Here is an 18,807-nt window from a genome sequence, read left to right as displayed (position 1 = left end):
TACTAGAGAAGCCACAGGGTGCCAAAGTATAGATCAAAGACAAGACTGTTGTTCAGTCCTTTTAAGACAAACGGCACGGTTCCCATCCATGTGTTCATATTTTGCGCACACACGCACACACACACACGCACACACACACAGACAAGCACAAACACACACGCACACACAGACAGACACACACACACACACACACGCACACACACAGACAGACACACACACATGCACAGTGTGAAGGGCCCTGGACATACAGAGTTAAAGGTCAACTAGAGGGATCATAAAAAAGTCTGAGATGGTCCACAGATAGTACATTCAACCAGAACTAGACAAGCTCATAAACCCTCTGTGTCTGTCTGTGGGGTGAGGGGGTGAGGGGGTGAGGGGGGGGTTAATGGCCAACTGTATTCAGATGTTCCACTGATGGCTAACGAGTGTTAGAACCATAAAAGTCCTACTTCCTTGGAGCCGTGATAAAGGTATGCCGCCACGCGACGAGTCTCCCACGCAAAAAGCTTGTCCCAAAAACTCTCGAGTCCGTATTCTGCGTGCCCACATGGGCCTCACTTATCATCCTACACATGCTTGACTTCACATGAGCTGTTCAAAATGATCCACCATGATAGATCTTAACATTTGATGTATGTCTATGGCTTGCTAAGGAATTTTATTTTGAATAGGAAATAGGGTTAAACAACTCCAACCAAAGAGGTTCATGTTGTTAAATTGTTTAATTGTAACTTGTGCAACTACATGCTCTTATGGTTCTTCCCTTTGGGACTTATTTAGTTTTCACAGTGTATGCTTCATGTTTTGACTACCCGCAATGTTTGGGGCTATCTTGTTGTTATGATAAGTGACCTATGGATTTTTGTAAAGATCTCTTTTGGAAGTCGCTTTGGAGAAAAGCATCTGCTAAATGCGTAAATGTAAAGGGCCATTTCCAGCATAATGTTGATGAGGCTCTGGGGTTAGTGTGATTTTTATGTCATTCCGAATGTTTGCATAACATTTGTTATCCATAATTGTCCATCGAAACCCATTTGTATTGAGACTATAAAGAGGTGTGGGAGTTTGTCATCGCAGGTGTGCCACTAAACAAAGCCCTAACCCCAGCCCCATTGTGGTTGTAATGTTTAATGTCAATATTGCAAGGGGTGGACAAAAAGCAAGGGCACTCTTGAGTGTTTAAGGACGAAAAGTTGATAGAGAACCGTTCCTTGTGAAAGGACCAGGTGTTTGTTTTTTTTGGGCCCACCAATCTCTTCCTTCTCACTTACCTGACAAAGTACTGGTCTCCTAGCAACACGTCAGAGCTAGCAAACAGCATCCTTGTGTACAGGAAGTCTGTTAATTTGTCACCAACTGTCATCACCAGAATATGACACCTCACTGGACCCATGACGAACGAGTAAATGCATTAAAGAAACACCTTATCACAATGATACACAATGGCTTGAGAAATTGGATTGTATTGCAACTGAGTGATTCACAAGATAATATGTTTGTCCAGGAACTGCTTAAAATGCCCCAATTATGTCCTTAGCTCGCCCACTTCATATGTTAAAATAATTATCTGGTAGGAAGTTGTGGGTGGGACATTTTATTCACTGGGTGGGAATATTCACTTTGTGGCTCCCTGAAAATGCTGAATAAAGATAGTAAATTATCACAAACAACCCTTCTTTGTGATGAGTACCTAAAAAGTAACTGTATAGCCAACTCCACAAACAGAAGCAATAATCCTATTCATACTTCATAAGTCCTTAGATCTAATTTCAATCATTGTTTACATGTTTACTTCCTCTCTCCTACTTTCTTCTAGAAAAGAAGAACCTGCTTTAACCATGGGCTGCTTTGGATTTCTCAAAGTTATGATGTTTGTTTTCAACGGCATCATCTTTGTAAGTACACATGTTTATACAAGGTTGAGAAAGGTTTAAATAGCTTCAAGGGCATATGACGCATGTACAGAACATCATCTGACACTTTCATTATATTTTTTACGGGACACACAAGTACAGGTGCATTTTTATAGACGTGCAATGGACAAAAGGTTTCATGGTTTTGGCTTGGAAAGATAAGAGGCATGGACTTGTGAATTTGTTGTCCAAAGTGCGAGGTGAACGAAACAATGAATGTCCAAGCAGGTGAAGATACTTTTCAGTCTTCTGATTGGAACACAACAAGATTGGAGTAAACGTCTGTACACAACAATTGACAATGTGTTCTCTCACCCAAAAGAAATGTGTGGTTCTGTTTTAAACTTCGGTTCATAACATGAAACATCAAATACCCAGTATACATTTCAATAAGTATCCTCAACATACATGTCTCTTTTCACCGACATTCCCACCTCTCTTGCTCGCCTTCCTCCCTCTTCCCGTAACCTTATCTCCCTCTCTCTTTCCTACTTGTTCTCCTTCCTGGTATGTCTCCACCTCGTGTCTCAGGTGGCGGGGGCAGCCATCTTGGGGGTGGGGATATGGGTGAAGGTCGACAGTGGCTCCATCCTGGGCTTCATCCAGGGCATCAAGGACGCACCGGAGGGCCTGAACCAGCTGCTCAACGTGGGCTACCTGCTCATAGCAATAGGAGCTCTCCTGCTAATCATCGGCTTCCTGGGCTGTTGTGGGGCCGTCAGGGAGAGCAGGTGTATGCTGCTATTGGTCAGTGACTTTGTGAATAAGGCCTGACACACACACACACACACACACACTCACCCAATATTTAGTATACACAAACAAGCAGATGAACCACTTTAATACATGTCGTGGTAATGATGTTGTGTAGGTATTTTACTCTCTCTCTTTTGCTGCCATCTCCTTTCATCTTTGTCTAGTTCTTTATAGTAGTTTTGGTGGTCTTCATAGCAGAGGTTGCTGGTGCAGTGGTGATCCTGGTATTTAAGCCGTTGGTAAGGAGGCAATTCTAGCTCTCTTTCTCCCTTCCTCCCTCCTCTCCTCAACTCACTCCCTTCCTCCCTCCTCTCCTCAACTCAACTCACTCCCTAACTCCCTCCCTCCCTGTTTCCCTCACTCCCTCACTATTTCACTGATCTCCTCACTATTTTGGAAGGTGAACGTTGAAACTGCCACTTTACATTGGGATAATGACTGATTTATGTTTCAGGCAGAAGATTTGATCAGCAAGCTGGGCACTCAAGCAGTTGATAGCATAAAAAAGGATTATGGAAAAAATCCAGATGTGACTGGTCTTTGGAATGCTACAATGGATACGGTACAATCTCCCCAACACGCAAGATATCTACAAATGTATAATATTTGCGGTGTATATAGCTGCTCTTAAGCCATGTTAAGGCTAAATCACTTGAAAGATATGATTAAAAAAAAAATCTTATATAAATGGTATTATCATTCCCAACAGCTAAAGTGCTGTGGATTCTACAACTCCTCAGACTTTGATGGCTCTCCGTTCTTCATGCTGGGCAGCCAGTACCCACCACAGTGCTGCCTAGACACAACAAGGCCTTGTGGTTTGGCAGATGCGGTACTAGCTTTGTGTTCATTCATCCTTTGGGGATTTACCCAAGCCAAACTGTTACCATCACTATTGACTTTGTACAGTACAACAGGATATGGATTGTTAGATGACAAATGATATCAATTTAGCTGAAATTGATAGCTCTGCAAATAGCACCGTGTATGTTAATGGTCTGTTTATTTTGTGTACTACTTCCTTGTACTTCTGGTCTTTCTATTGTTCTTAGCCGTTTTCTGTTTCTCCTCTAGACCGTGACTGGCTGCTTCCCAAAATTCAAGAAATTGATTGATGAGAACTCAGCGGTGATTGCAGGTGTGGCATTGGGCATTGCAGCCCTAGAGGTATGGACTTTTGCTCTCTTTCTCTCTCTCTCTCTCTCTCTCTCTCTCTCTCTCTCTCTCTCTCTCTCTCTCTCTCTCTCTCTCTCTCTCTCCCTCTTTCTCTTTCTCTCTCCTCCTTCTGGCTTGTAACATTACATAGTATGTTTGTTTTTTTTGTAAATGGATTCTATGCATAGCCAATCATTTACACACATACAAATACGCCATCTATTTTTCAATACATGTATGTTGCAAATGATACAAAGAGGAAGTGACACTCAAATCAAATCAAATGTATTTGTATAGCCCTTTTTACACGCAAGCATGTCACAGAGGGCTTCACATACACCCATAGAACTGCGACACTGAGGCCATAGGTTTTTCAATCATGGATTGCTAATTCACATTATTATTTGTTAATCCCACAGATATTGGCAATGGTTTTCTCTATGACTCTGTACTGTAAAATCGGCTCAAAGAGAGACTGAGATCAATTTACAGCAACTAATTCGAGCTGTGACAGAAGCATAATCTTCGGGCTTACAGACACACGTTCTCTGTCTGCATGAAGCTGAAGAGCCAAGGACCTTAATGAAGCTTCGTTCAACTGAGAGTTTCATCAAATCTAAGGGATCAACACTAGATATATTATGAAATTCGTTTTTATGTTTGTTACAGTATTTACATACTTTCTAGTTATTGACACTACAACAGTGGCCTTTTGTGCATTTTCACTGATCTGCCAGTTGACTAACATCACAAACCAAAAAGACATTACTGGTCAATATCGTTGGAAAATTTCCAATTTATTTTTCATTGTAATAATGTAGCTAGAGTTGCAGTGGAGATTTCAAAGCTGATTAAATTATTTTTAAGATTTATTTTAGCAATTAACATTTAAATGCAACTGTAAAGTTGACGTTTTTCAATAAAGCTTTACACTTGCTGTCCCTTTGTTTTCTTCCTAGTGTTTTGTGCTGTTTCCATGTTTTCTATTTAAAGATTTTCATATGAATATTCGGTTTCAATTATACTCCAATAAATATTTTGCACTAAAGTGGACAAACATGACCATCGGCGCACATGAATGCGGTATTTGTTCTGCTTTTGTGGGATACTTTATGTAAGTATTTTATAATTAGCTGTCATTCTATGTGCAGTAATGTGTTACCTAAAGGTACACTATACTGTTAGCAGAAATCATTAAAAATATAAAAATAATCCTGACCAGTTTTCTAACTTTTTCTAAATCTATTAGCCAGCTACAGTTCATATCCAAGATTCCTAGTTGAACGTACCATTATTCGAAAAACAACAGACCTCAGCTCTACCACCCTCTAAATAAGTGGAGTATTGCTCCCTGGGGAATTGGTGTTCGGATCAGATATGGTGCAGCATGTCCTGGGTGTCCCAGGCACCTACATGGGTCAGTTTGTCAAGGTCAGCTACATCTGCATTGCTCTGGGTGCAGGGTGGTCTATCACTGGCTTCACTGGTTTCTGCAGAGCCTGGAAGGAGAATTGCTTCACCATCTTGTTGGTGAGACACAGCTCTGTTCACCAGAGTGGATATAACCAGCACAGCTAAGAACTCAGGCCTCAACATCTGCCATTAGACCAGGGTTTTTTTTTTTTTCAACATTTGGGCCAACAAAGTACTCTATAATGAGAGTTGCATACCCTTATATGACAATTGCATACAGTTGCAGACTTTATTTGTTGGCCTACGTGTTTTATCCCTACAAACTTCACTTAAGTTTACACAGACATTTTATGTTGTTTTTCTCCAGTTCTTTAATCGTGACAGTGTTATCTGTTGATAACAATTATAGAGTAACCCTGTACAGAGATATGGTAAGGGTTTCAGGTGCAAACAATGTCCATGGTGTTGTTCATTAACCTTGTTTCCACTTGGACTGGTAGCTGCCCGGTCTTAATGCATATCTCTGTAAGCCGTGGCCTGTTTGTGTCACAGGGAAGCGTAATGGTGCACCAGGCCAGCACAAAGACCCTGGTGACTTCTTATACGGACTTGGCAGCAACAGACCCCATCTCGTTAGCCTGAAACACAGTCATGATCAAGATGAGAGAGGCCATAATGAGGCCAAAAAGCGCCCCTTAATTGGTCCAGTGATGCAGAGTTTTCATTAGCACTCAGTCCTGTGGATACTGTATTTACATCCAAAAGACAGACCACTGCGGCCATATTTAGTTGGACTTCACTTGTAAACTTAACGAGTTAACTAACGAGTGTTAGCTTGTAAGATTAGTTCATCTGGCTGGAGTATACGATGTTACATTCATTTGGTTTTGGAACATCTCTATTTCTCTTTGGCTCAAGTGCTGTGGCTTAGAGAATTCAACCCTCGATTTCGAGGACTCTGCTTTCACCAAAGCTACAGGGTGGTTGTACCCAAACATGTGCTGTGTGAACAAGTTCATCCCATGAGACTCGAGAGCCCTGTGCGTCTATCCTGATGAGCCCTGTGCGTATATCCTGATGAGCCCTGTACGTCTATCCTGATGAGCCCTGTGCGTATATCCTGATTAGCCCTGTGCGTCTATCCTGATTAGCCCTGTGCGTCTTTCCTGATGTGCCCTGTGAGTATATGCTGATGAGCCCTGTGCGTCTATCCTGATGTGCCCTGTGAGTATATGCTGATGAGCCCTGTGCGTCTATCCGCGGAGTCAGATGGCTGAGCGGTGAGGGAGTCGGGCTAGTAATCAGAAGGTTGCCGGATCGATTCCCCGCCGTGCCAAAAGATGTTGTGTCCTTGGGCAAGGCACTTCACCCTACTTGCCTCGGGGGGAATGTCCCTGTACTTACTGTAAGTTGCTCTGGATAAGAGCCTCTGCTAAATGACTAAATGTAAATGTATCCTGATGAGCCCTGTGCGTATATCCTGATGAGCCCTGTGCGTCTTTCCCTCTACCTGTGTGACCCCTTTCTTAAAATGCATGTGAGGAGATCGGAGAATCCCCTCTCCATCAAGAAGTCCTCTTACATCAAGAAAACACAAGAGGAACTGTAGACGCCCTTGAGGGACACCCCTGTTGTCTCTCCCCCACTCAGAGGCGTTTTGGTAAGATCTTTGCAGTGATAGAGGGCAGGGTGTCATCCTACGCTCAGTTGCTGCTTGGGACATCTGCACAATTTAGGTGAGGCTGGCCATGGAGCTACACTGCCCCCTTGTGGTCAAGCTGGGACACTGCAGCATGCAGCAGCAAACCATTCTCCTGCTTTCTGAGACAAAGCCTTTCGTAGATATAGAGCCAGTTTCCCAGACATGGATTAACCTGGACCTAGAGAAATTGAATCTCCATTGAAAACATATTTTTTGTCTAGGACGAGGCTGAAATCCATGTCTGTAAAAATGTCCCATTACGTTTTGTGCAACAGAAAGTATATTTCTATAGATTTATAATACAGATCTGTTTTTTTATATTATGGGATGTATTATAAACATATTACCAGGCATATGGAAGAAAAATAAGTAAACTGAGACTCCTCGAAAGGTTTCTGAAGGATTGTACTTGATTTGTGTCTGGGAAACCATGTTCAAAAATTAATGTCATGGAAGGAGTTGGCTTTGACTCCCTCCTCTTTTCCCCTCGTCTAGCTGAGTGACCACCATGACCAACACCATGCTGCTGTTAGTCATATTGCAATCTACATCATGAGGGGAAATTAGGCAGCAAGGTGGGTCACCAGGGATACGGGAGTTAGAGGGAGTTAGCAACTTCAGAAGTTAAATGGAAGTCACTGTTTTCCTCAGAAGTACTGTTTGTTAGACTGAGAACTTAGTTACATGTATTACAAATGGCATAGAATTCCACTACATAGACATTTCTTCTTGTGTATTTGTCATACAACAAACCAGCAATGCGTGGACTCAAACTGAACAGAGATTATTGGGGGGCATAGTTGTGTCAAGTGCTGCAGTTTTATCTCCACTCCAGTCTTAGGTTATGGTGTAGATAGACAATCTATACATACCAATAATATGACAGATTTTCATTCCATCATGTAATCATTCTTACATAATCTCTTTGGATGATATTCAAATGTGCACATTTGTATTGAACATTGGTGGGGGCAAACATTTTTATCACCCTATATGCCGCTAACCCTAATTAATGATCTTTTGACATGGGTTTGAATATAAATCTATCAAATGTAAGGAATTGGGAGTGTTCACTTACAATAGGTAGGCCGAGCTGTAACATCAGAATGGCTTTGACTTCTTGTTTACCTTTAGGGTTTTCCTTCTCTTTCTAGGGAGTTGGAAAATGCTGTGGAGTGTATGTAAAGGGTCACGGAGAAGAATAAATTGTTCCCTCTTCTAATGACAACATTGCAGGGGCGTTTCTACACGGGGACCTACAGGGGCCAGTACCCTGTAAAAATGTCCCTGCCCCCCCCCCCCCCCCCGTGGCCCCCCTGAGTTGACTGAATAATAAATAAAAAGAAAACGGTTTTATTTTGTTAACGGTTTTCTTCTTCTAGTAGTCATCATGAACCGAGGAAGGGACATTGCAGCCTTTCTTGCCCCAGTAAATAAAGAAGTGAAGTTAGAGAAACATATCAATGTATTGAGAGAGTTGAGGAGCTGGAAGAGGGAGAGGCAGAGCATTTTATATCATTTTAATGTAAAGCAAATTTACGTATTTAATGTTCATATATAATTTGTTTCCGTTTTTTAATGTGCCCGTCTGATTAAACACTGGCCCCCCCTTGGCCCCCCCAGTAAAATTTGTCTAGAACCGCTACTGGAACATTGTGATCCCACCTGATCACTGGTCAATACGAAACACTTCTTGATGGTTCACGAATTGAGTGTCGTAAAAGTTCCAGAAGGACATCTTGTAACGTGAACATTTTTACGAACTAATTTCGCTCTTGAGCATATAGGCTACATCACGAAACAAAATATACTGATGCCATCCAGGATATATACGTGTACTCACACTTAACATCATATTAATTAACATACCATTACAACATGGATGACATTTAAAGCCAGTCACACTGTGGAATATTGTTGAGGTAAAAGTTATGTCAGTAAGGTAGAAATGTTATGCGGACGGTGTGTATGCGTGCGTGGCAAACAGACATGTTCGAAGTTTGTTAGGAGGAGTCATCTCGATGCCCAATCTTCCCTGGTTCCCCCGCCCTCACGTCACGGCCGAGGAGACCTGCAAATGGAATACATTTGTCCACCTCATCTCAGTTTTCTATTCCAACAGTGATCGCGAATTCCCCAGTCAATGTGACACATCTAAACGCGGAATCCACAAATCTGCTAAACAGACTTTCATTCGCACGCGCTTAGATTGTTCATGTTTTTCATCAAGCCGTCCTGAATAGGCAACTTTTACACAGGTGCGTGGGCACGCCGCCCGGGGAGACAAACATGTCCAATGGGAAAGATGCACCTGCCACAGAGACGTAAGTGTACATCGCTTATCGTTTTCCGTCTCCGAAAGTCGGGTATTAAACGGCTTTACAGTACGACAGTATTATATTATTTTAAACTGTAAATGTATTTCTTGGTGGTACTTTATAAGCCTTAGCTAAATATAAATGAATGTTCTTTACTTAAAAAGAAACGTAATTTCTATAAGATCCACCCACCCTCTTCGTTTCCTCCACTTTGTGTTAAAAAGATTAGGCTACTTGCCGTTCACAGCATATCCGTTACATTCCTTCCTCATTGAGCAACCCTTTCAAGGCCTTGTAAAGAACGCTAAAATAATAAGTTTAAACTGTGTTCGACAGGAGTCATTGTACTTAAGTTATTCCAATTGAATCCTCGGAGAACAATGCCCTTCAGCCCATCAAAACAGACAATATTTATCTGCAAGTCATTAACATTTTACTGTTGCCCAGAGAGAGCTATAGATTTCAGGCCCATATGCTATGTAAACAGACGACATCTTGAGTTGTGTATGCTGCAAAGCACACTGCTGTCTGGACAGTGTATACCTTTCCTTCCAAGACTACACAGGACTCCCAGGAGAGTGTGTGTGTGTGTGTGTGTGTGTGTGTGTGTGTGTGTGTGGGTGTGTGGGTGTGTGGGTGTGTGTGTGTGTGTGTGTGTAACCACCATTACTTCTGACCATGTGATCACCTCACAAGGGGCCTTATACTGTAGGGGCTCTCCTGGAACTCTGCTTATGTACTTAAAATGTGTGTGTGTGTACAGCTCCGCTCAGATGAGCCTGCAGGAGTGTCTGGATGAGTGCATGGAGGCCCTGGACCTCTTCCTCAACAACCACTTCAGCGAGAGCCTGGACAAGCTGCAGCCACGGTGACTACAACCGCTTTTCTATCTCAAGTGGACAGCACAGTATTTGGACTGGTTGTTCCAGGGCCAGACCTTGTTAGACCTTACAATGAATACGTGTCAGACTAAGCAGTAGATTACTATCATCGTCCTTTTTGATCATTTTAGTGGTTCTTATGGTTCAACCAGTGACTTTGTCCAGTAAGTTGTGAGAGCGTTGGCTGTGGTGTCACATCACATTTAGCTCTTCCTGGTAGCTAAGGCAAGGTGTCAGACCACTTCTCCAGGATATGAAGTGTTTGTTGAAGCTGACGCCCAGAGCAGAGCAGAGCAGAGCGGCGGCCCGGAAAATCAACAGCACATAAGGCAAAGTGTGGGAGGGAAGAGATAGACAGACACAATAATAACACTACGGTCTTGTTGGGGTTTTATCTTGGCTTCTGGGCAAGATACGGACCTGGGTAGCCTGTGACCAGTCTGCATTCTGCATGATCATATTTTGTCATTAGATACTGTGTGTGTGTGTGTGTGTGTGTGTGTGCGTGCGCTCTGGGGCAGGGCGAAGGATAGCATGTACCATGCTCTGATCTACGCCACGGTTCTGGAGATGCAGGCCATGATGACCTTCGAGCAGGAGGACATCACCAGCGCCGGCAACACCATGAAGACCGCCCAGGAAGTGTGTCAGAGGTGAGCACCCCCCTCATTAAGACTAGGACCACCCCAAAACAGGTAAAAACAACAAGTCGGGGTGGGGGGGGTGGGGGGGGGTCGATACACGCCCTGGAGAAGAAGTTGACCCCCCCCCCCCCGATTGTCATTGTATGATCCGCACTCTGAGCACGCCCCCACGCCATCCCCATTCATCAGCAGGAGGGCCGTCATGGTCCGAACAGAGCCTTTCGTTCCACTGTCCCCTCCTGAAAAAGGTCTCTTTTGACCTGGGATTAGATGAACCATCAGTGGAACTACGAGAATAGTTCCTTCATGAGATGTCTTGCTAGCTATTGGGAATGATGGCTATGCTCTCCCCTCAATGGGCTGGGTGAAAAATCACCCCGCCTTTATGGTTACTTTGGCCTCAAGGGATGGCACGTGCGCTACTGCTTCTGGACAGGGCAGCATGAACCACAGTTAGTCCTCCCTGACCAGAAGCTGTCACTGACAGGTAAATGAGAGCATTTACATGGTAATCGGCTCCCAAGCATTTCCCTATGTTTGCATGGAGAGTGCCGGACTGTTCTGGAGCCATACTGTAAGTGGAGGGGGAAACTGTTTTGGATTGGTTGGGAGTTTTCAGCCACACGCTAACATGCTTGGTTTATTGAGCTGGATGCGTTATCAGATGGTTGACGTCCTCTTTCTCGTTTCAGATTTCGAAAGAAGTCCCCTGGTTTGGCTAGCAAGTCCTCGGGAGACGCGCTGACTGAAGGTGGGCAGCATCAGACTCGTTTCATCCCAAAACTAAAGACTGAGTCCCGTCTGCAAACCAAATCTCAAATCTCACTCGCATGTGACACGTTCCTGCAACTGTTTACAACGATTTTTACTCAAAAAGCGTGTGTTTGTTTGTGTTTGCAGAGCAGCTCCATGCAGAGGTGTGCTACGCTGAGTGCCAGCTCCAGAGATCTGCTCTCACCTTCCTACAGGTGAGACTTTTCCCTCGCAAACAACCAGAACAGGTTGTACCTGTCTTCATGCCGCAGCAACAAAAACAACAGAAGAAGTCCTGTGTTTTTTTATTTCCTCTTACTCAAGGATGAGAACATGGTGAGTTTTATCAAGGGAGGAATCAAAGTTCGCAACAGCTACCTCATTTACAAGTAAGTTGACCAGAGTGGAGGAGCAAGGGTGGGGGATGAGATCCAGGGACCCCATACCCCACCATGACCCACATCCAGATATGAGTGTACAGGTGGAAGTGACGTGGCCAAACATGCAGGAACCAAGTTAAGTTCTACTTCTGAAGAGTGTTGATTTGTGCCAGGTTTGTGAGTCACAGGAGTGAACAGTCACCCAAGTTAACTCCTCATGGACAATATAAAATATGTTTCGCTTAAAAAATTAAAAAAAACACACAAAAGCAGCCTTTCTGTCAGGTGCGCACATCGGTCCATTAACACATGTTTTTATTGCATAATTATGCGTTATTAGGGCCTATTATGTAATTATGTGTAATCATGTCGGTAAATGAATGACTTAATTGCCTTTTATCGCCCAGGGAGCTGCATGGCTTCATTCAGTCTCGAAACTCGCTTCGTGGGCCCAACCACATCCACTTAGAGGGGGGGGTGGCGTTTGGGATCGGAGCATTCAACTTGGTACGTCCCAAAAGCCCACACTTACTCCATTAGTTGGCTGAGAGTTGTTGTTCGACATATGTATTTATATCTATCTATATATATGTAATCATGCCTCTGCAATCAATTGTACTGTCTCCCACAGACTCTCTCTCTGTTTCCTCCCCGGATACTCAAAGTTTTAGAGTTTGCTGGCTTTTCAGGAGACAAGGTAGGGTCGCACGGCATAAATAGAACATAGTAAAATGATTGGGTCGGGTGACTCCAATGTATATATCTCTCTCTCCCTGTGTGTGTGTGTGTGTGTGTGTGTGTGCGTGCAGGAGTACGGTCTCTCCCAGCTTCACGACGGGGCCACAGCGCTCAACCTGCGCTCCATGCTGTGTGCCCTCCTGCTGCTCTGCTACTACACCTTCCTCACCTTCATCCTAGGTAGGACAGGTGCGCGTGGACGGGACGTGTACCTGTGTCTGTGTGGGAGACTGTGCACCCCTGTGTGTGTGTGTGTGTGTGGGTGTGTGTGTGTTGTCTGCTCCTGGCCAGCGTGTGACCTCTGACCCCTCTCAGGGACAGGCGAGGGAGAGGTGGCCGACGCCGAGAAACTGCTGAAGCCCTTCCGACTGCGCTACCCTCAGGTGAGCCCCCCCACACCTCCGCCCACGCCTCCGCCCAACCCAGAGCAAACTCTGACTGGGGAGGGAGGGAGGGAGGGAGGGAGCGAGTGAACCAAATGTGTGCTCACAGCATGTGACGCCACAGGCAAACATTGTTGCACGTTTTAATAGGATTTTAATGTGGGCTCTGGCCCTGTTGTGGTAGTGTAGGTGTGCCTGGAGAAACTGTGGTTTCCATTGTGTAAGGTGTCGTTGCAGGTCTTGCCCAAACATCAGCAGTGCAGTATGTAGGGTTATGGTGTTGCAATAATTGAGCGTGGTTCTCTCTCTGGTCAGGGGGCTATCTTCCTCTTCTTTGAAGGCAGGACGGAGGAGATCAAAGGCAACATCGACGAGGTGGGACTGACAAACATCTGACTCATCTAATTGAATCAAAAAACAAACAAAAAAACCTTAGCGCCATCTTGTACGTCCATGAGCTACAAATGTCTAACCCTAATCCGCTCACAGCATGTCAATCAGTTTAGATTTGTTTTAACCCTTGTGCTGCCTTCGGGTCACATGACCAAAAGGTTCATAACGAACCATTGTTGTGTTTACCCAATTTTACCCAATACAAAAGCAAATACAAATAATTTTATTTTAACATTCGCAATGTGGGGGGTCTGAGACAGCCCAACGGTTAAAAGAAAATGCTTCACTTTGTTTTTGTATGCGGTAAAGTTGTCGCAAACGACGGTGGGTCACAATGACTGATGGGTCAGAATGACCCGAGGAGAACACGAAAGCCCCTCAAGGCGTCATGTCCGCTACCTGCGCCTGACCCGCTGTTGCATTGCTCTCCCCGGCCAGGCGGTGGTGCTGTTTGAGGCCGGCTGCAAGGCCCAGCAGCAGTGGAAGCAGTTTCACCACATGTGCTACTGGGAGCTGATGTGGTGCTTCACCTACAAGCGGGTGTGGAGGATGGCCTACTTCTACGCCGACCTGCTGAGCCAGGAGAGCCGCTGGTCCAAGGTGAGGAGAGCCTGCCGGGAGAAGTCCTACGATACCTCAGTCCTCTGAGGTTATCTTTTGAGAATACTGTCGGGAGAAGTCCTACGAGACCTCAGTCGTCTGAGGTTATCTTTGAGAATGCTGTTGGGAGAAGTCCTACGAGACCTCAGTCATCTGAGGTTATCTTTGAGAATGCTGTTGGGAGAAGTCCTACGAGACCTCAGTCATCTGAGGTTATCTTTGAGAATGCTGTTGGGAGAAGTCCTACGAGACCTTTGTCATCTGAGGTTATCTTTGAGAATGCTGTTGGGAGAAGTCCTACGAGACCTCAGTCATCTGAGGTTATCTTTGAGAATGCTGCCGGGAGAAGTCCTACGATACCTCAGTCCTCTGAGGTTATCTTTTGAGAATGCTGTCGGGCGAAGTCCTACGAGACCTCAGTCATCTGAGGTTATCTTTGAGAATGCTGCTGGGAGAAGTCCTACGATACCTCAGTCCTCTGAGGTTATTTTTTGAGAATGCTGTCGGGAGAAGTCCTACGAGACCTCAGTCATCTGAGGTTATCTTTGAGAATGCTGTCAGGAGAAGTCCTACGAGACCTCAGTCATCTGAGGTTATCTTTGAGGATGACGAAAGAGGGCAGTTGACATAATACAGCATAGACATCTTATTATCTAATCATATCTGATTACACTATTCACAGAGTGCAAAGCCATGCTGTTAAATGCATTACTACCTCTTACCTTATGTCCAAACGTTCCATTTAATTTAGCATGCAAAGTACAGTCTTGGAAGTCGCTTTGGATAAAAGCGTCTGCCAAATGAATACATGTAAATGTAAATACTCCCTACAGGAAGTGCAGCATTTAATCACATGTTAATCCTTGAATTGGAAGTACCTCTCGCTCATTGAGTCTGCTCTGTATCCTCCATGCATGAAGGTGCTGTTGCCTAGGCCGCGCCCGATGTGCCGTGCCTTTCCCAAGGTGTTGACGTCTCCGCTCTGTCCCCCTCCAGGCCATGTACGTGTACATGAAGGCTGCCTACCTGAGCATGCTGCCCCACGAGGAGGCCAGACCCTTCGGGGAAAATGAGGTGGAGCTCTTCAGGTACCACACGCCCCCGGTAGGGGGGGGGGGGTGGGCCTTCTCTGAGGAACCGTAGCATCCTCGGCGTCAGCTCAGTCGGGCCCGGTGTAGCCGCGGTGCGGAGATCCAAATCCGGAATCCTTGCAGTGTGGATCACCATGTGACCAGCCCTCTTGTCTTTCTCCGACTGTCCTTGCTCTTTCTTTTTTTCCTTCCTTCCATCCTTCCTTCCTGCTCTCTCTCTCTCTCTCTCTCTCTCTCTCTCTCTCTCTCTCTCTCTCTCTCTCTCTCTCTCTCTCTCTCTCTCTCTCTCTCTCTCTCTCTCTCTCTCTCTCTCTCTCTCAGACAGGTGTCGACCTTCAAGCAGAAGATAGCAGGGAAGTCGCCCCCAACTGAAAAGTTTGCTGTCCGTAAAGCCAGACGATACAAAGCAAAAATTCCCGTCAAGCTTCCTGTGCCTGTGCTGGTGAGTTGGCTCCATCTTTATTTACTTCTTTTCTCTCGGAGGAGGAGCGCTGCGATGACAAAGATTCTACGGAGATACGCAGAAACAAAGATGAAGGGCCGGTGGTGATGGATTGATAGGCTTCGCCTCGAAGATAAAGGGTCGTGAGACGGCAACAAATCTCAGGGGTTTGCCGATAGAGCAAAGCCAAGGAGATAGTGTCTCTGGAGGAAGAGTTAATAGAGCATGGGTCTGGGACCAGGTCAGCTGGAAGGTTGACCTGCGTTGGGGTTCGTTTCAAGAACCGTCCCAGGGCAGTGAACGACCAGTCTGGTCACATGGGAGTCTGGCTGCAGCCTAAAGGAGGGAAACGTGTAATACTGTGGAGCCAGTACTGTGTCAGCTTAAACATGACCCAAAAATCTGTTATCTATATATTTATTTTATGATATATTATATATTTCTCTCTCTCTGTCCCTCTCTTTCTCTCTCTCTCTCTCTCTCTCTCTCTCTCTCTCTCTCTCTCTCACTGACTCACTTTTGTTCCTTCGTTCTATCTCTGTGTCATAATAACAATAATGTCATGTATTCATTTTGTATTTCTCCAAAGCGACATGCAGTACAGGGAGAGGTGTGTGAACCCTAACCTTTGGCCTTCCCCAGCAGTCCTGACTGTGTTTTCCTGTGCTGTTGTAGGAGATGATGTACATGTGGAACGGCTTCACCATAATCAGCAAGCGCCCAGAGATGACTGAGGGGATGCTGCAGACACTGATGGAGGCAGAGCACGCCCTGCTGGAGTCTCCCGGTACTGCAACACACTACTTCAGCCCTACTGCAGGACACTGTCATGAGCATTGCTAAATGAATACATGACATTATTGATGATAGACCAATTCCCCTTTAAGGACACTACACTTGTATGCAATGTTATCTTACATCAATCTGCCCTGCCCAGTTAGATATAAAACCTTACTTAGCATGTTTCCCATAAATCGTGTGCGGGTTTGATTCTGGCGCTTAAAAGTATTTCAACTTCTGGGAAAATGACTTCTGGGATCACTGATTTAAGGCTCGAGGACGCATGTGAAGCTGGTGGAGTGGAGTATCATTCTGTCTGGCTCCTCTCCTCTTCCCGGACAGGGAACGAGTATTTTGTGGACGACCGCTGTGTCATCCACTTGTTGAAGGGGCTGTGTCTGAAGAACCAGGGACAGTACCAGGCTGCTGAGGAGTGCTTCAACAAGGTCCACAGCAGGTCAGCAACACATCACCTCACTCGCGCGACGATCCGTCGCCTTTATTCGAGGGACTGTCTTTTTGGATCGGCTTTGAAGTCATTCCTCCCGAGGTCGAGAAAGACATTCAAATAAGTCCTAAAAATAAGAAATACTATCTAAAGACATGACACTGGAAACGGTCAAAAATGAATGTCCAAAATATAGAATTTCAGGGCATGGGTCCTCCTGTATCCACTGTGTAAATGTGATTCGAATACAGCGTGAGGTTCTTTATGGGAAAACATTTGCCTGATCAATCGAGCATGAACAGTGTGTTGTTGGTTTGGAGGTTATAAACCACCTGAACAAGCTCCTTAAGTCATAGCGCCAATATTTACATGCCGAAGATGGTTGCTTTGCCAAGCCTATGTTTTACAGCTGGAGTGTAGCTATTCTAGTGTTCGCCTGCTTTGTGATGCATTTTCCTCAATGTAATCTGTGACGTAGGAAGTGCTTGTTTCCATTTTCGATTTGCATGATGAATCATTATTTGTTGAATTAGAACAGGGGATCGCCAACCAGCTTGAGAGCACATGCCTTTAACTATCAACACCAACAGTATTTCTAGATTTTTATTGTAGCCATTGTAAATAGCGTTGTGTTTTGTATTTGATACTACGAGTGTTCCATAGTGTGTTGTTGAGCATGTCTTCTACACCTCCCCCCGCCCCCACAGTGAGAAGAAGATCAAGTTTGACCACTATCTGGTGCCCAATGCCCTGCTGGAACTCAGCCTTCTCTATTCAAACCAGGGATGCAAGGACCAAGCTGTCAAACTACTGCACAAGGCCAAGTGAGTGGCCCTCTACTGGCTGGAGGAATGTACACAAAACTGTATTGGCTGGAATGGAATTACAAAGACAACGAAGCGGTCGGACGAAACAATAAGCCACGCTTGTTTCCTCTGTGTAGTGGTTAGGGAGTCGGGCTAGTAATCTGAAGGTTGCCAGTTCGATTCCCGGCTGTGTCAAATGACGATGTGTCCTTGGGCAAGGCACTTCACCCTACTTGTCTCGGGGGGGAATGTCCCTGTACTTACTGTAAGTCGCTCTGGATGAGAGCGTCTGCTAAATGACAAAATGTAAAATGTGGCGTCTCTTCGCGTTAGTCTTTCGGAGGCAGGAGCACAGTGCTACCCGGTTCTGCCTCTGAATCCATATCCTGTTCTCTGCTCCCTCAGAAATAACTACAAGGAGTACTCCATGGAGTCCCGCACTCAGTTTCGGATCCACGCCGCCCTGTCCAAGCTGAGGGCAGACACGGGCAACCAGGATGAGATCACTGAACTGTAGGGGCCTGTGGAGGGTTGGAGCTGGTGGTCAGGACACTCTGGACTCTCCCCCCCCCCCCCATCGGAGCCTCTCTGGAGGTCTCCAGGGACACCGTCCTTCTGTTAACATCCACTGCCTCTCTGTGTGGCCAAGCCAATGGGCAAAGACTGTTAGCTTCAAAGCTGGTGGGTCCCTTCCTGGTGGAGGGCTGAGAGGAAGGTGTACACTTCCAATATCTCAAACACGGGCTACATCAGTGTGCGCTGTTCACATGCACACACTATATATCAGCACTAGGCTTATGTGGGCTGTATGTTTAGAAGTGATCTCATTTGAGGACACTGTATTATAATCAAAAAATTAATGTGATTTATCTGGTTATTGACATTTGTATTATGCTGTTAGGCCAATTATTGATGTTGGATTACACTGTTAGACCAGTTATATATAGAAATGACTTCAGTGAAAGTCAGTATTGTGGGAAAGATCTGTAGATTAACATATTACAGATGCCAGATTTTGCGCCTTCCAGAATAGTAAATATTTCACCTTTTTAGTTTTTCAAGTGTGAAATCATTTAGCCAGTATACACCTACACACTATTTAAAAACTGGAAATACAGTATATTTACAGGCTGTGCAAATGTCGTAAGAATAAACATAACAATTATTTTAACACAACTCACTTGAAGGCTTGTGGAATGACCAATAAT

At 45.0% G+C, this 18,807-nt stretch overlaps 2 protein-coding genes across 3 annotated transcripts; both read left to right on the top strand.

The window, feature by feature from the left end:
• Positions 1 to 1,841: 1,841 nt before the first annotated feature.
• On the top strand, positions 1,842 to 4,732 carry tspan34b (tetraspanin 34b). 2 transcript variants are annotated; one of them, XM_084678249.1, is made up of 7 exons: positions 1,842 to 1,898; positions 2,448 to 2,663; positions 2,837 to 2,911; positions 3,127 to 3,234; positions 3,382 to 3,504; positions 3,747 to 3,839; positions 4,247 to 4,732. In XM_084678249.1, the coding sequence occupies exons 1-7, from the start codon at positions 1,842 to 1,844 to the stop codon at positions 4,304 to 4,306; spliced, it is 732 nt and encodes a 243-aa protein (XP_084534375.1). In that variant the 3' UTR covers positions 4,307 to 4,732. The 2 variants fall into 2 exon arrangements, with proteins under 2 accessions (XP_084534375.1, XP_084534376.1); XM_084678250.1 differs by having other exon boundaries at positions 3,382 to 3,510.
• A 4,163-nt stretch (positions 4,733 to 8,895) lies between these two features.
• On the top strand, positions 8,896 to 18,793 carry LOC146253934 (tetratricopeptide repeat protein 39A). Its single transcript, XM_084678098.1, has 18 exons — positions 8,896 to 9,266; positions 10,024 to 10,128; positions 10,663 to 10,794; positions 11,478 to 11,536; positions 11,686 to 11,753; positions 11,863 to 11,927; positions 12,326 to 12,425; positions 12,550 to 12,615; positions 12,728 to 12,836; positions 12,972 to 13,039; positions 13,355 to 13,414; positions 13,871 to 14,032; positions 15,029 to 15,120; positions 15,445 to 15,565; positions 16,241 to 16,352; positions 16,688 to 16,802; positions 17,501 to 17,617; positions 18,005 to 18,793. Exons 1-18 carry the CDS (start codon positions 9,232 to 9,234, stop codon positions 18,114 to 18,116), a joined length of 1,698 nt encoding a protein of 565 aa, XP_084534224.1. The 5' UTR covers positions 8,896 to 9,231; the 3' UTR covers positions 18,117 to 18,793.
• The last annotated feature ends 14 nt before the right edge of the window (positions 18,794 to 18,807 follow it).

The sequence above is a fragment of the Hypomesus nipponensis genome, chromosome 17, assembly GCF_054491055.1.
Source record: "Hypomesus nipponensis isolate SF chromosome 17, ASM5449105v1, whole genome shotgun sequence".
NCBI classification, from domain to species: Eukaryota; Metazoa; Chordata; class Actinopteri; order Osmeriformes; family Osmeridae; genus Hypomesus; species Hypomesus nipponensis.
Note: the sequence above shows the minus strand (reverse complement) of the source record. Positions and strands in the feature narration are given on the sequence as shown.

Coding starts and splice junctions, on each gene's coding strand:
- tspan34b (XM_084678250.1), top strand. CDS start 1,842: ATGGGCTGCTTTGGATTTCTCAAAGTTATGATGTTTGTTTTCAACGGC. Junction 2,664..2,836: donor GCAGGTGTATGCTGCTATTG/GTCAGTGACTTT, acceptor ATCTTTGTCTAG/TTCTTTATAGTAGTTTTGGT. Junction 3,840..4,246: donor TGGGCATTGCAGCCCTAGAG/GTATGGACTTTT, acceptor TTAATCCCACAG/ATATTGGCAATGGTTTTCTC.
- LOC146253934 (XM_084678098.1), top strand. CDS start 9,232: ATGTCCAATGGGAAAGATGCACCTGCCACAGAGAC. Junction 10,795..11,477: donor GCCCAGGAAGTGTGTCAGAG/GTGAGCACCCCC, acceptor TTCTCGTTTCAG/ATTTCGAAAGAAGTCCCCTG. Junction 13,415..13,870: donor TCAAAGGCAACATCGACGAG/GTGGGACTGACA, acceptor CTCCCCGGCCAG/GCGGTGGTGCTGTTTGAGGC.